Genomic DNA, 15,258 nt, shown 5'->3' on the forward strand with positions numbered 1-15,258 from the left:
CCCAGACTGCAGGCTCCATGTTGGATCTTTCTCTTGTGTTCCCCAGCTCATGGCCAGTTAAATGTCAGAGATGGTTTTCTTTCTTGTCTATGAGAGCAAAGCCCTTTGCTTGTCTCAGTGGTGTGTGTTTCTCTTCACAGACTGACAGTGGAGTGTAAGTGACAGCGAGTGCCCTCAGAGCCAGCTCCCTTTCTGGACTGTTCACTGCACAGCTCTGCCTGTGAGAGGGCCCTGCTTTCCTGGCACCCACAAGACCTGAGGGCAGCCCCACAGGCAGACCAGCTTCCCAATGTCCAGCCACGCTGTCACATCACGTGTGACTCATCCCTGGTATCCAGTTACCACTTGCACTCTAAAACCTGCCAATTTACTGTCAGACTGCACAGCAGGAGGGTGTAGTGATGGCTCTTGGTGGCCCATGCTGTTGTGCCAAGTAGCAGCTGGTGAAGTACAGGGCAGCACTGTTTGCCAGCCCCCCCTTCCAGGCCTGAAGAGCAGCAAATGCCAGGACACGGCCCTGTATCAGCCCTGCGGTTCACAAGGGATGCCTGGCAGTGGGATGAAACCTCTGGATTCTCTTGGTGATCTCAGGCACTGACTTCACCATAAAGAGTCCTTTGGCTGGTGAGAATTGTCCAGAATCATCTCAGAGAAGTAAAGACTGATGGGAATGAGTCATCTAGAGCACCTCACCTTACTGTCACCATCAGTCAGAAAGACAGTGGGATTTGGAGGCTTAGGGGAGGTTTGTGGCTTTCTAGGTTTGTTTGGTGTGGGTTCCTTCCTTTTGGAAAGCATTGTGAGCAGAGGGAAGATGTTTGTGACTTCCCAAATAGGTTTAGGTCTGAAAGAAGCATGGCAGTTCTGAACATGTACAGTAGCTGAGCAGACACTTGATAGATTTTGGGCAGCTGAGCCCCTTTATGGAGAAACCAGAAGTGTGAGGGAAGGAGTTTAGGTTAAGCTGCATTCAATTTAGTCACAATTAAGTGCTACAGATAAATAAATAAAAGAATCCTTGCACATGTTGAATAATTACTGAATCATCTCTAAAAGTCTTTTAAATTAACCTGTTTTCTTGTAATGGACTTTTTCATGAGCTACCATTAACAAATGCCACAACTAACATTTTTTTGTTTATCAAGATCTGAAGTTCCCTTGCACTTGTTTGTCCTCTTTCAGACAGGGGGCTGTTGAAAGCCAGAATTCCCTTTCCCTGGCATGCAGGGCTGTGCATGCCTGTGCCTCTCACACCCATCCTGGTTCCTTGTAGCCTCTTCCCTTCTGATGGGAGGGGATGTGTCCAGCCTGAGGCTCTTCCTTCATGAGACGCCATAGGCAAATAAGTTGATGTGGAGGTGTGGGAGCATCAAATGCACCTTTCATCCAAGGTCTCTTTCATGCTGCTACACCAGTCCAGATCTTCAGGCCGTGCCTCAAGCAGCTTTAACTGTGTTTGTTTTGCAGCTTCTGTTGGTGTCAGATGGATGATCGGGGTTACAGAAATTAACAAGGGCTCCACCTATGGCAACAATGACAGCAAGCAGAAACAAAAGTAGCACCTTCAGAGACTGATTCAATCCAAAGGGAACAAATGCAACTGCTGAAAACTCTTACGTGCATATCACGGTCCTTCAAGTGAGATCAGAGGATGAGTAATTGCTGTGCATACCTGAATTTGTGCTCCTGTTGTTTTTCTCTGGGGTTTGGGCTGGATGACACGCTGGAAGGATGCACTTCTTCGTATACCCTCAGCAACAGGTTTGCACATGTGTGGTTGGTTTGTTTTCCTATGAAGTGTCTTAAGTTTTGAAGGAAAAAAAGAAATTCCAGCATGCTTGTATGAAGAGACTCTACCTGGAAACTAACCAGAGGTGCAAGCTTTAATGTCAGAAGATTGTTCCAAGATGATTAAACTTGATAGTTGTGTAGCTCACACAGTTTAACAACCATAATCTGTCAGTGTTTAAACACAGTACAGCAGGATGCTGTGCTTGGTTATAGCAGTGTTGGACTGAAGCAGCTCTGCTGAGCTGGCAGAACTACAGTAGAGTTTTTGTACATCCAGAACCTGTTCCCACAGTGTGCACTACATGGGCCCTTCAAAACTTCAGCCAGACCCTGCCTGCACATCCAGACATACGAGCCTGGCAGTAGCAGAACCTGGGTCAGAATTTGGCCTTGTGGCCAGAGCAGAGCTGAGTTACCCACTGCCCTCTTTCCCCAGGCCATACATCCGAGGGGTAGCTGAAACCTCCAATTCTTCAGAGTAAATGTCATTTTTAGTCTGGAACACCTGAAGTAGTAAAATTCCTTTTGGCTTTAAATGTTACTTAAAATTCCAGGCCATCCTACCAATTTTGGAAACAAAATAACTGGGCATGGTGTAGTGAAATAATGCGAAGTGTGCATTACAAAGTATGTCCCATACCCATACTGTTGTGATCCTAATTAACCTGCTTGTCTGTCTTTTCTGATAAATTAGTTTACCTGGTGCCTCATGACAGTCAGCCTGAAGTAATAGTAAATTATTTTCTTCTGGGGAAGAGGGGGAATTAGGAGAGAGGCCTAGGACAGTGGGTATGGCTGATTCTTTGAATGTCTGTCTTGATTTGACACCCTTCTGAATTAAATAAAACTAGAACCAAGTTCTGAGGAAGAAGGGCTGCTCTGACATTCCTGGTACTGATCTCAGGACTGCCTCCTGTTTTTAAACTTCCAGAGCTAAGGATCTGCAGGTTACTAGAAATAACTTGTTTAAAGCAGGGGGGAAAAAAAAGGAAAGGACGGGACATTAACTAACAGCAAATATGATTAGAAAAAATATCCCAGTTTTTTAAAGTCTACAGATCCTGACTCTGAGCAGTGGAGGTTGTGACTGACACTTTCAAAGATAGTCTATATTCACTCAGCACAGAGCTAAACCAGACAGTCTTTAGTGAAGAGAGTGAGTAGTCTTACTCTAGCAGCTGGTATAAAAACATGGCTCTTTTCATATAATAAAACTGAGGCCAGAAGAAACAGGCTAATACAAGAATACTAATTATTCCATGAAATATATATTTGCTGTTCAGTACATCAGATAATCTAGAACCTCACCTTTTTAATATGCAGAACCTAAAAAGCAGGTGAAGTAGTGCTTTTAGCATGGAGCAATTAGTGAAGTTTAGGGATAGTGGAGGCAGTAGCACTTTCAACATGAAGGAAAGCATAGGCAGTATAAGAGACTGCTTTGGAGGCTTTTTGCCCCACACATCTTGTGTACACATGCATTCCCTATGTTCTGAAGCTTTCAGGAACAGATTGTTCAATGTCATGAACAGAAACATGGGCTCAGATGTTTTTAGAGCCCAAGAGCAGAAAATACTGTAATGTTTACAATGCTGTTTAATAAAGCACATGCCCTGCACTCTATCTGCTGTAACACTCTTAACAGTGAAAAACTGAGTATTGCATCCTGAAGTAATGATCAGGCACAGTAACAAGCCAGACTTGAAGTTACTGTACACAAGAGCTGGAAAATGGGTGGGAGGGGAGAAAGGAAAGGCCTCTCCAAGGTAGCATTTTACTGTGAACATTACCTGGCAGGCCCAGTGGCCTTTTCTCTGGGTGGTAGGTGAGCAGTTCTGAGCAGCAAACACATATTCCTGGAGTGACAGAGGCTGTTCTGCCTTCCTGAGAGCCACGGATTTAACATGCAGTAAGGAAGACATTTGGCATTCCTTATGAATCTTAGTCCTTTCCCCTCCAACTGCCTGCAGTGCCCTTCTCCCAGAGGAAAGCACCAACCAAGTAAATACTTCTGAAAGAGTGATGAGATCATTTCATACCCATTTCCCTGGGACTGACCCTTAAAACAGGCTGAGGGCCAAACATGCCACTCCTGGATCCATCCTCCTAAGCACTTGGGCAAGTCCTGGCACAGCACTGAGGCCCTTCCAGCACTCACTGACAGACAGAGAAAGCATAATTATCCTTGCCAAAGTTAAACTTCTCCTGTTCACTGTATTAAAAGAATGACATAGGTTATTAGGAAGCAGTGTTTGCCCCTCATCCCCACAAGCAACTGTATGTTCTACAACTGCCTTAACAAAATTAGTCTTAATGTTTGTTTATACAAAAATAAAAGTATAAAAAGCTAATATGCAGCGAATGAGTTTTCTTTTGGTTGACAAGAACAAAATGGTAACAGTTTGTCACCTTTATCCTGACTCCTAAAAACTGTCCGCTCTTCCTGTCTGTGTTCAAGGACAGCTGTAACAAGGCAAGTGAGGACACAACTCACACTTCTATTACACTGCAAAGTGAAGCACACAGCAAGCTGGGGGGACACTCTTACCTCAGGTACTCACATAGTCCTTTACTGAGGATGACAACATACCTCCTATCACACAGCTGAAAACAGAGCACTGAAAAGAAGGGGAAGTCTCTGTTTAAATTTAGCATTATAATTTTTGAGAGCATAAATACCTGCACAGGTGACATGCACAGCAAGGCTCATACTTTCCTAGGTAGAAATGTCAGATTTTGTTGTACCTCCTTAAGAACTCACTCCACACCTGTGACTAATCAAGAATATGTGGATTAAGATGAGAGATAAAGACAATAAATATAAAACTAAGTATTAAAAGCAAGTTTTAAATTACCTGTATTAAGTCAGAAGCTGTAACAGAAATATGTAACCTTGCACTAATGTTTACAAGTAACAGTTTTAAGTCACCTGTTTGTAATAGCAACTAAAAAAATCAACTAGATCATGCATTGCAGGCTATTTCTTCCAATTGCTAACCACTTCTAATCTCTCTTCCTTTTCTGAGGCTGATGACAACTGAGGTGTGGTGAGGAAATGAAAGGCCAGGATCAGAAGTCAGTTTTCAAAAGGTAACAGTAGATTCTTGGTTTTGCCAAACAGAACACAAGAATCAGCTTGTACAGTTCTCTTCTAGAAGACAAAAATGTCATGCAGAGCACTCCCTGTTCACAGTGCATACATCCAAGAAGGAAGGTATCCCTTAGATAAAAGGCAGTGTCAGGAATTGCCCATCACCCTCTCTTCTCAGAAGGTGATGAAAGGGGGAACCTTACTTCTCTTACCTCTTGTGTAAGAAAGATCTCACAGTACACATCTTGAAACTTTACAAACACTGACTATTGCAATACAAGAGCAGCTTATTCCAGTTAGGGCAGCTTAACAGTCTTATCCCAATGTTGTAAGTTTAAAATGTGGCACAGTCCCACATTTACTTTTGGAAGAAAAACCCTTCACCAGCATCTCCTAAAATAAACCATTTATTGAGAAAAACCTTTTTTTTTTTTTTTTAAATTTCAATAATCAGCCTTGTGCATAACAAATCCGAAGCTTGCCAAAAACAAATAAACAAAAACCCCAGTAAAAGTTCACAGTCAGTGCACTCAAACAGATTAAAAAACAAGGTCCATAACGCCTGATAACACTACAGCATTTTTCTGAACCTAGAGAGTTCAAAAATACTACATATTAACAATACAAGTTCTCAGTCAAATGAGAAACAGGAGAAGGAACAAAAAGGGTATGGTCCATATACAGTAGTAATGGCACTTTCACTGAAACATGCAGCTTCTTCCAACTTGCGGACACGTCACGTGAGCAACATGTGCCAAGTAAAATGTACAGGAGCAGCAGAGGAAGTGACACTGTCACTTGTGCAGTCTTCGTTAAGGTCAACTTTTACACTGTTTGTCAGCACAGTCTTTATGTAAATATTACATACAGTAGTGATTCAAATCTTGTCAGAATAGAAAAGGCCAGAGATTGAGTAACTTCATTCTTCGTCTGTGCAAACCTGTGAAGAAGGAAGCAAAAGTCAATTACTTCAGCCATCTCAGCCATCTCCCTCCTGCAGCAGGATGATAATGGATTCATTTCTTTAGCACCTTCACCTTGAAGGTTTTCTTCTCTCCCTTGTTCCACAGTAATGGATTACAAGTGTTTGTATGGGCGTACTGACGTTACCACTGTTATCATGCATCCTTTAGGTGCTTACAGCAATGCCCACCTCTGATGGATGGGATCTGCTACAGCTGCACTGATGAGAGATGGGTGATGATGCAACTGAATCAGAACACCAACGTGATCAACTTTATGCTGGAAAGTGATCCTACTTCTTCAAAAAAGAAGTTACTAATACAGCTCAATTGGTAGCTGTGAATATTTGCCTGTTCTAAGGAAAGTATCACACCGCAGTTCGTGCAAAAACTGCAGACTGTTACAGCAGCTGCGAGATAAAACATTCAGTATGATCTTAACATTAAGTATGAACTTAAAAGAAAATCAGCTTTTTGCACAGAAGAATGAGAGACTTCTTGTGTGTGGTTTCACTTTTTGTGGAGCAGCCCTTATGTCTAAAAACCCATGCATTTGTACTTGCTGAAGTTTTTGCTGCAAAGCCCTTCAGATCCTATTAGCTACCACTGAATTGGAGCCTGACTTGTCTTTTTAACATAAAGATAATGCATTTCAAAACAGCAGTGAAAGTTTATTACATGGTGCATACCACATTCTATAGTCACATGCTTGCTGAAGACAACACATGTGCTTCTGGAAAGTTGCCAATCCATTTCTCCTGGACAGCATCAATTTGCTAGCAGCCCCTCACCATGGTACCAACCTCTGTGGCATCACTGAGAACAAAGAAGCTGTCTAAAAGCTGTTCCCCATTCCCATCTGCAGTTTTGTAGCCAAAGTCATCAGACAAACCTTGACAAAAGGATGATCGAGAAGCTGGCTGGCCGTCCACCTCATCTTTGGGTCACTTTCCAGGCAGTGGCAAAGGAAGTCTTTCCCTTCTGGGCTCACTTTGTCAGGAATAGGAGGTTTATGACCCATCCCCACTTTATACATGATCTGGAAGTTGTGCTCATATTCATGCCAAGGCCTCTGCAACAGGTGACAGCATTGCTAAGTGCAAGCTATAATGAGTAACTTGTTACCCACTAGAGCATGTATTTCTGTGCTCCAGAAAATGAAAAACCATCCCAGTATTTGTAGACATGAGTGTGACAAACTGCTGAGAGTGGGACCAGAATTTGCAGAAAAACTGCTGAGAACAGTTTGCTTTTCATCAATACATGAAACATCCCTACCTTGCCCGTGACCATCTCTATGACAACACAGCCCAGGCTCCAGATGTCTGCTGCACGTCCATGCCCTTCTCCTTTAGCTCTAGTGATTACTTCTGGAGCCATGTATGCTTTGAAACAACACAAAGGATGCCATTAGTTCATACAGCAGAAGGAACAGTATACATCAAGTGACTGACTGGGTAAACAAAATGCTTTTTAAATACCCACTGAGTTATTACTCAGGTTTTCTTGCTAACTTTTGCTATTTGCTGGTTTCTTGTTCTTTGACACATCTTCAGCACAACTGTCTTTCAGTTTGAAAAGTGATATTGAAAATGCTGTTACTGTACATGCTGTCAGTGACTGGCATTTTCTGAAAATCTATTACCCAGCTGTTTAGTGAAGAGTCCTGTTTCAGTAAGGCTGCAGAGAAGAATACAACCCCAGAAAACACATGCTCCAGCATCTCTATAGTTACAGACAAACACAGTTTTAACCCTCACATTGTATCATTCACTTACTGTTTTGGCTTCTGGATGTAAAGCACAAAACTGTCTAAGGTAAAATCAAGTTTCCCTGAAACACATGGTTTTACTCCAGCCTTCTGGCAGAAGTACCTTCCTTTATGGTAACTAGACAAGTACCTGCCTTGCACAAGCTTCCTCACCTGCAGTCCCCAAGGTACTGTTCACTTCCCCAGGCATTGTCTGGGTATTGTTCTTCAGCTTCACTGAGCAGCCAAAGTCTCCTAGTTTAATCAGTCCAGATGAGGTTAGAAAGATGTTGGCTCCTAAGAAACATAAGGAAACACGGACACACTCATTTAAACCAGAGCTGAATTGAGGGCTTTCCAGTATAGCCTTGGAAGTTGCAATGGATAATAGCTGAATTCACATTTAGATCTTTACCTGTGAATTAAGTGTGGAATATGACAGCATTAAAGATGTTCTGGTGGGTTTGTGCTAACATGAAGTGTACTGGAAGTTGACAAGTGTTCAAACAAAAAAAAAAAACAAAAAAAGCAGTATGGGAGGCAAATTAAACAGCTTTCCATACAAGCTCGTTACAAGAAACTACGCCTTCAGGAGTTCCAGTGCTTCTCCTTGTGAGCACTAAACTCAGAAGAAGCTTCCTGACAGAGGCCATTGCTGTGTCCCTCCCACTAGTATCTCTTCAGTTCTTCTGAGTCAAGACAGATGATATCATACTTGCCAATAAAAACAGTGTGGCCAGCAGGACGAGGGAAGGGATCATCCCCCTGTGCTCAGCTCTGGTGAGGCCACACCTCAAGTTCTGTGTCCAGCTCTGGGGCCCTCACTACAAGAAGGACATTGAAGTGCTGGAGCATGTCCAGAGAAGGGCAACAGAGCAGGTGAAGGGTGGAGCACAAGTCCTGTGAGGAGAGGCTGGGGGAGCTGTGGGTGTTTAGCCTGGACTAGAACAGGCTCTGGGGTGACCTTATCACTCCCTACAACTGCCTGAAAGGAGGGTGTAGCCAGGTGGGGGTCTGTCTCTCCTACCAGGCAACCAGGGACAGGATAAGAGCAAATGGTCTCAAGCTGCACCAGGGGAGGTTCAGGTTGGACATCAGGAGGAATTTCTTTACTGAAAGAGTGGTCAGGCATTGAAACAGGCTGCCCAGGGAGGTGGTAGAGTCACCATACCTAGAAGTGTTCAAGATACAACTGGGCATGGCACTCAGTGCCACGGTTTAGTTGTCTGACATAGTGGTGATCTGTCCAAGGCTGGACTCAATTTTGGAGGTCTTTTCCAACCTTACTGACTCTATAGTCACAGCTGACTTACAAAACAGGGTTTAGAGCATTTTATTACTTATACTACCAAGTGCCTACTCCTGTTGCACTTTACTTCCAGAGTAATTTTTGGGGAGGACTACCATTAAAATAACTTGCTATACTGGCAGCTTACACTAGAACAAACTTCCCTAGCATAGTTAAAAAACTCCAAGGGGAATCTGCAAGTGGCTTCAAGTCAGTTGCTCAACAGAACAATACAAAATAAACCAAGTTTTTTTGACAAACTGTGGTTTTCTTCATTCAACATCCTGGCAAAATATTTGTTTTAACATCAACAGAAAGCAGGTAGAGCAGAAGGAGTTCCTTATATCAGGTCACATTCTGGACTCTGCAAGTATCACAATGAAAGCACAAGTAGGTTGCAAATATCACCTGGCAGAAATAGAGCTTCAGCTGTGGTCTTTCTTGAGGAAAGATGGATAGTATGCACAAAACAAACTGCTCACCTACTCTAGGAGTAGGCAGACAGTGGGGATTTCACTACACATAGCCTCTTCCCATGTCACGCAAAAGTTTCATTCAAAAATGGCTCATCTCAATAGAACCATCCAAAGTTTCTCACTTTGGTTCCACCTTGAGCAGTACAGAAATTCTTGGCTGCTCCTCCTATGTGTTAGTTAATAGCCTTTTCCCATTCACTTGGTTGGGCATCCCCAAGATAATCATAAAGAATACAAAGAATCCTTAAAGAGCTCAAGTCAAAAAAAGGCAGTGCAGGTCAATGATGCCAAAACCCTGCCCATTTCTCAAAGGACTCTGACTGTTCTGACAACAGTTGGTAACTGTTAGTCCAAGAGGTGTTACATAGAACTGCAATTGATGGGTGAGCAAAATCATTAACAGAAGTAAATTCCAATCTTTAGTTACTGTAGACTTTTACAAGTCCTGAAAGAATTAACGTTCAGGGAATACAACTTGTCTCTACATTGTGTGCAATGGTTTTCCACTTCTGGCATTCACATGTTTGCACATCCTCCAGAATTCTTTCACTGGATTCTGCAGTTTGCCATCCATGGGACCTATGTTCAGAGTCACCCTGCAATCCCAGCTGGAGTTGGGTAGACCATTCCTCAGCTCCTTGAATGAAAGATCCAGAAAGGCACAAAGCAGTGCAAGAAGGCTGCTTGATGAGACAAGGCTGTGCTTGAGTGACAGTGTCTTCCTTTGAACTCTCAACAGCTTTTCCAATGTTTTCAAGCAGTTGCTTGTCAGATAGAAAGTAGGTGCCCTTAGCCTATAATAAGAGCTTAGGAAAAACAGTCCTCACTAGCAAATGCTTTTCCAAGGATGTTCTGGAAACCTGTGTTTCCATTCCTCAAGAAAGCAACATGAGAATTTCACAGAAGTTTCCAGCTACTACTATGGATGGAGCCTGGCAGTGCTGAAGTGCAACAATCTCTTCTGACAGAATTTAGGCTACTGGAATAGTTTAGTTTTTTACAGTTCAAAACCTTCTTACAAGGCCTTGCAAACTAGACTTTAACCTTTTAATAAAAACTAATGACAATTTAGCCTAAGTATTGCCATGGAAGCTCCTGTGAGCCCTTTTCCTGAAAGCCCTTGGAACTGTCAAATGGAAAAAAGCACTGAACCAAAGTTTCAGCGAGAAGCCAGAGACAGCACTTGAAGACCCATGTTGCAGACACTTTCTGTCAGCTTCCACTGCTGTGGTATCACTGGAGCCTGTTTTGTGAACTGCTTGTTCAGAAACCAAGGCCAGACTGTAGGAGGAGTCTTTAAAATGAAACCTGCACAGATGCAGCAGGACCCGTGTAAGAAGAGCAGACAAGAGGTCAGTACTTTGAAGACACCCGATGCTTTTTTACCTTTGACAGTTAACACTGCTGGGAATGGAACGGATCCTACCCATCCACATGGTTAATAGGCAAAATAAAACCAAAGACCATGAGTACAACGGCAGAAAGAGACTGCTCCCATCTGTTCCTTCTCTCCCCTTACACATGCACTGTCTGAAGCACCACCACTGGATGCACTTGGCAGGAAGTTGCCCAGTTGTGCACAGCCCTCCTGCTGTTATACCACAGCTCCCCCTGGGCACACTGTGAAGAGACAGTGTCAAAAGCCACACTCCTCCTACACCAGCCAAAACCTAGAGCATTTCAACTCAACTTTCATGCCCTGTACCTCTGCCAAATCAGCCCCATGGTAAGAACAGTGAAAATTGCACTAGCATGATAGTCCAAAGGTTTTGGTGGTAATCCTGTGAGTCCATGGAGCAGTACAAAAAGCCCCACTAAAGGCTGTGCTGTAATTCCAGAAAAAGAGGCAGCTCAGACACTCCACAGCCACTGCTTAAGCAGTGCAGCAGCCAAACTCATTCAAGAAACAAGCAAGCCAAATGCTACCCTTGGATGAGAAAATCAGCTTCCGCATACTCTTTTTCTCAGTCTCTTAGAGAGCATGACACATGCTCACAGTCTCCTCTGCAGTTTTACAGCTCTTGTTGAATGACATTCCTTCCTTTGTGCTCATCAAGAAGACAGGATAGCAGAAGTTTTGAACTTCACAAGGTTTTGAGCTAACAACAAGGTTACAAGAAGACAATACTACAGTAGCAGTTTGATGAAGACTTTTTTGTATAGAGCATCTCATTCAGGGTTTCTGATTTACTAAAACTGCAGATACAATCCTTTCATTTTCTGTATTCATCCAAGGAGTCTTCAAGAACATGCCCTTCTCTCCTGAAGGGAATCTATCAGGCATGGCCTCATTAATTCCTCTCAATTCAGCACTTCTGAGATCACACCTTGAGCGCTGTGTCTTGTTTTTAGGCTCTCCAGCACAAGAGAAACAATGACACACTGGAGCAAACCCAGGACAGTGGGGTCAAGATGTTCAGAGGGCTGGTGCATCCCAGGTACCAGGAAAGGCTGCAAGATGGATTTGCTCAGCTTGAAGAAGGGATGCTCAGGGCAGTGTGTGTGCAGGGGATTTATTGCTGTTTTCAGCTGTGTAACGGGAGGAGAGCAAGACTGTGGAAACAGACTTTTCCCTCAAAGGCACACTGTGAAATGGTCATGCAGCAATGGACACAACAGCAACCTCTGCAGATTCCAAAGAGCTATCAGGAAAAAGCTTTTCACAGTGGGGATAGGTCAGTCATTGGAAGAGGGCATCTTCATCCCTGGAGATACACATATATCTCACCTCAACAATGTCCTGAGCAATCTGATCTGATCTGACATTGGATCTCATATTAAGGCTGGCCCTGTTTAGGACAGAGGGCTCAGAGATGTCCACAGGTTCCCTCCAGCATTAAACATTCCATCATCCTGCATGACTGACCAGAACAGCTTCCTTACAAAAAGTGAAATAATTCCAACCAAGGAAACTGGGCTTAGCCACAGGAATTAAAATTCAATACCCAGAATAGAGATTAAAAGAGTATCACAAGAGACTATCTCCTGCTACAGACCAGCACCACCTGCTTTTCACAATGATGCAGACTAAGCAAAAGCAGTGCAGCCAAATGTAATAACCAGCCTACACAGCCCTCCATCTGCCCTCACCACCACAGGCTGAAAAATGTTTTTGGCAGCTGTATCTTGCTTTGTCTTTTACCCATATAGAACTGGATGCCATAATAGCATCTCAAAGACAAAGGTGGCACAAGGGGACACTACTAATGAGCACAAGGTACTTGCAGACACCAAGTACAGGTATCTTGCAGGATACAGATAAACAATCATTATTAGAATTGCTTATCTGCTGCTAAAAGAAATAGATCAACGATGATGTTAAACAAACTGGCCATGAGAGATCTAGTGTGATCTGACAGTGAGATTTTCATAGGAAAGTAGTTTTAACAGCCTGAACGTCACTCTTCCCTATCAGAAAAATAAGAGTACCAGTCTACCAAAGAGATAAAATTAAAATGAGAGTGTTCTTTACTGCTGTTAGCCTGAAAACTTGAGGATGCAATGTTAGCATAAAGGAAGTCAATGAGCAAAAGACTTCCAATGCATCAAGTAACCTTTATAAAAATACCCTCTGTGGTCTGTCATTATATTCTGCCATGGAGCTTCAGGAAGGTCTATGCAGAGGTGCCCTGCAGTGACCCTCTGTTACTCTCAAGAAACACTCCAGCATTTGACATAAGGAACCTGTTGCAACAGAAATGCCCTCAGGTAACTCAACATTACAGTTCTGTTAAGCTGCTTTTCTCACTCCATGCATTTCCCTGAAGAGCAGAAGACCTATTTGGAAACATATCCAGATATCAGCAATGACACTGAGCAGCACAAAAGAAATCCCTGTCAGCCAGCTTTGGATTTTGATCATAACGAGCTTCCAGGAGAGCATAATCCAGCTAAGCAGAACCTGGACAAGGAATGATCAAGAAAAGGGCAAGGAGGGAACTGTGAAAAGCACAAAGGGAAATCCACAACTGGAGAGAAACGTTTGGTGAGGAAGGAGAACCAGAAAAGGTAAGATTGCTGGGGAATGGGAGTGAGGGAAAGTGTTTTCTAGAAAAAAAAAGCCAAAACTGACTCAAGAGTGGCCTACCTGGGTGGAAGGCCTCTGGATCGTAGATAGTTCTTTTCCCAAATGAGAAGCACGAGGCCAAAGGACCAAGAGCAACTGGGAACCTCCTACACTGCTGCGGTGATTCAAAACCCTGTGAGCAAGAGGGACATAGAAACCCAGCATCGTTGGGTTGCACTGCCTTGTCACAAAATGAGCATTCACAGGGCATATTGTGTGCATTGCTTCCCCTACCTTCGCCTAAGTTTCCTGCCATCGGTGAGCCAAATATGCCAGACTAACAAAACCAAGATAACCAGACATGGAGGATGTTGTTGGAAGGCGCAGAAAAAGAAAAATGAACCTGAAATGAGGACTGACACTGGGTATCTTAAATGCCAAGCCCAACCCCCCTTTGGTTACTGCAGTTTCAGTCTGCTAATTAAGTATGCAAATGCTGACAGCCAGGCACAAGAAGATAAATGTATGGAAAAAACTCTAGATAAAGGGATATCCTAAAATCACTTAAGCTCTTTTAACAACAGTTTTGTTACTAAGTTTAATCGGCCACTCGTCTGAAATTCCAAAACTCTTGGGGAAAATGGAATCACAAGGAAAAGTTCTGATGCACAAATCTAGCACTGTACGCTGCCTGTCAGCTCCAGAAAACACCACTTATTTGCACAGACCAGAAGGAACACAGCATTACATAACTCAGTACATTAGTGCTAAAAATGCAAGGACTAATAACTGAGTTTAGATAAATCCCAAATAATCTTAACAATCTCTAAAAAAACCATATAAATCATGGGCAAAATTTATGAGTTTGAAATGACAATTGTGAATGTTTTTTACCATCTACACGTAAAAGAAAAAGCATGAAACTATCCAATGGCTTGTAAACTGAAAACTTAATAGAAGGCTTTATACAACTAATGGCTGCATAGATAATGCACACTAAATATGCAAATACGTGCCCCCATCCTTCCCCCTGCTCTCATCTACCACACTGAAACAACAACATTACCTTTTTGGTCAACATTACCTTTAATGTCTCGATGAACAATACCATGTTCATGTAGCACATTGATAGCAACGGTGATCTGCTTTGAGTACAGCCTAATGACATGCTCCTGAAGGCCCAGTTTTGATACTTCCTCCAGAGTACCCTCATCACAGTACTCCATGAAGATGTACATTTCTTCCTGTTTTGGGAAACAAACCAGATTTCATTTGGTATAATTTTTTTCTATTTTAAACACTGAATTAAGGTATATTTTTCCCTACATCCTTCACTGTTCATGAAATAAATAATGAAAGTATCATGTAATATCTTAATGAAAGTACCACTTACCATGAAATATCTAATATTCTAATGCACAGCTACAGAAACTCTCTGCTACATGCCTATCTGCATCATTTGTACATAACTGATACCATTTGGTGGTATAAAAGTACAGTGCTTTGGCATCAAGCAAATGACACTTTGGAAAACTTGCAGGTGTATTACACAGAAATTTATAGAGATTCTTTCCTTATTTAGAGAAGGGAGGAATAAAGGGCACAAAATTATGTTTTGGGCTTGTTTTTTATCCCTTCTCTCTGTCTCAGTTCCTGCAGTATCACGTGCTGACTGCTTGAAATGGGCAAGTTTTTTGTTCTTTGCTGTGGGCTTGAACAAGCATGCCAACTCTAACTCACTATAAGGAAAAAATTAGGTTTCTGCTCCCATTCTGTCTCCAAGCCCAGTTGATTTCAGATAGACTGAATTAATATAAAAAGATGGCAAAGACACCAAAGACATTTAGGATCTAGTCCAATAAACCAATGACCCGGTGGCACAGACACCCAAATT

At 42.7% G+C, this 15,258-nt stretch overlaps 2 protein-coding genes across 6 annotated transcripts in view; one reads left to right on the plus strand and one right to left on the minus strand.

Moving 5' to 3' along the window:
- The window catches only part of AGPAT4 (1-acylglycerol-3-phosphate O-acyltransferase 4), a 72,457-nt gene extending 68,315 nt beyond the window's left edge, over window positions 1–4,142 (plus strand). For both annotated transcript variants that reach the window (XM_050972692.1, XM_050972693.1), the window contains one exon: window positions 1,468–4,142. In XM_050972692.1, coding sequence (XP_050828649.1) covers window positions 1,468–1,559 — 92 coding nt within the window. In that variant the 3' untranslated portion in view covers window positions 1,560–4,142. The remainder of the gene's footprint in view (window positions 1–1,467) is intronic.
- Window positions 4,143–5,273: 1,131 nt separating this feature from the next.
- MAP3K4 (mitogen-activated protein kinase kinase kinase 4) overlaps window positions 5,274–15,258 on the minus strand; it is a 63,287-nt gene continuing 53,302 nt past the window's right edge. For all 4 annotated transcript variants that reach the window (XM_030235513.2, XM_030235509.2, XM_030235512.2 and 1 more), the window contains 5 exons: window positions 14,449–14,608; window positions 7,769–7,891; window positions 7,123–7,229; window positions 6,737–6,916; window positions 5,274–5,822 (listed from right to left, as the gene is read on the minus strand). In XM_030235513.2, the coding sequence (XP_030091373.1) occupies window positions 5,802–5,822; window positions 6,737–6,916; window positions 7,123–7,229; window positions 7,769–7,891; window positions 14,449–14,608 (591 nt within the window). In that variant the 3' untranslated portion in view covers window positions 5,274–5,801. The remainder of the gene's footprint in view (window positions 5,823–6,736; window positions 6,917–7,122; window positions 7,230–7,768; window positions 7,892–14,448; window positions 14,609–15,258) is intronic.

The sequence above is a fragment of the Serinus canaria genome, chromosome 3 (genome assembly GCF_022539315.1).
Source record: "Serinus canaria isolate serCan28SL12 chromosome 3, serCan2020, whole genome shotgun sequence".
Lineage (NCBI taxonomy): Eukaryota > Metazoa > Chordata > Aves > Passeriformes > Fringillidae > Serinus > Serinus canaria.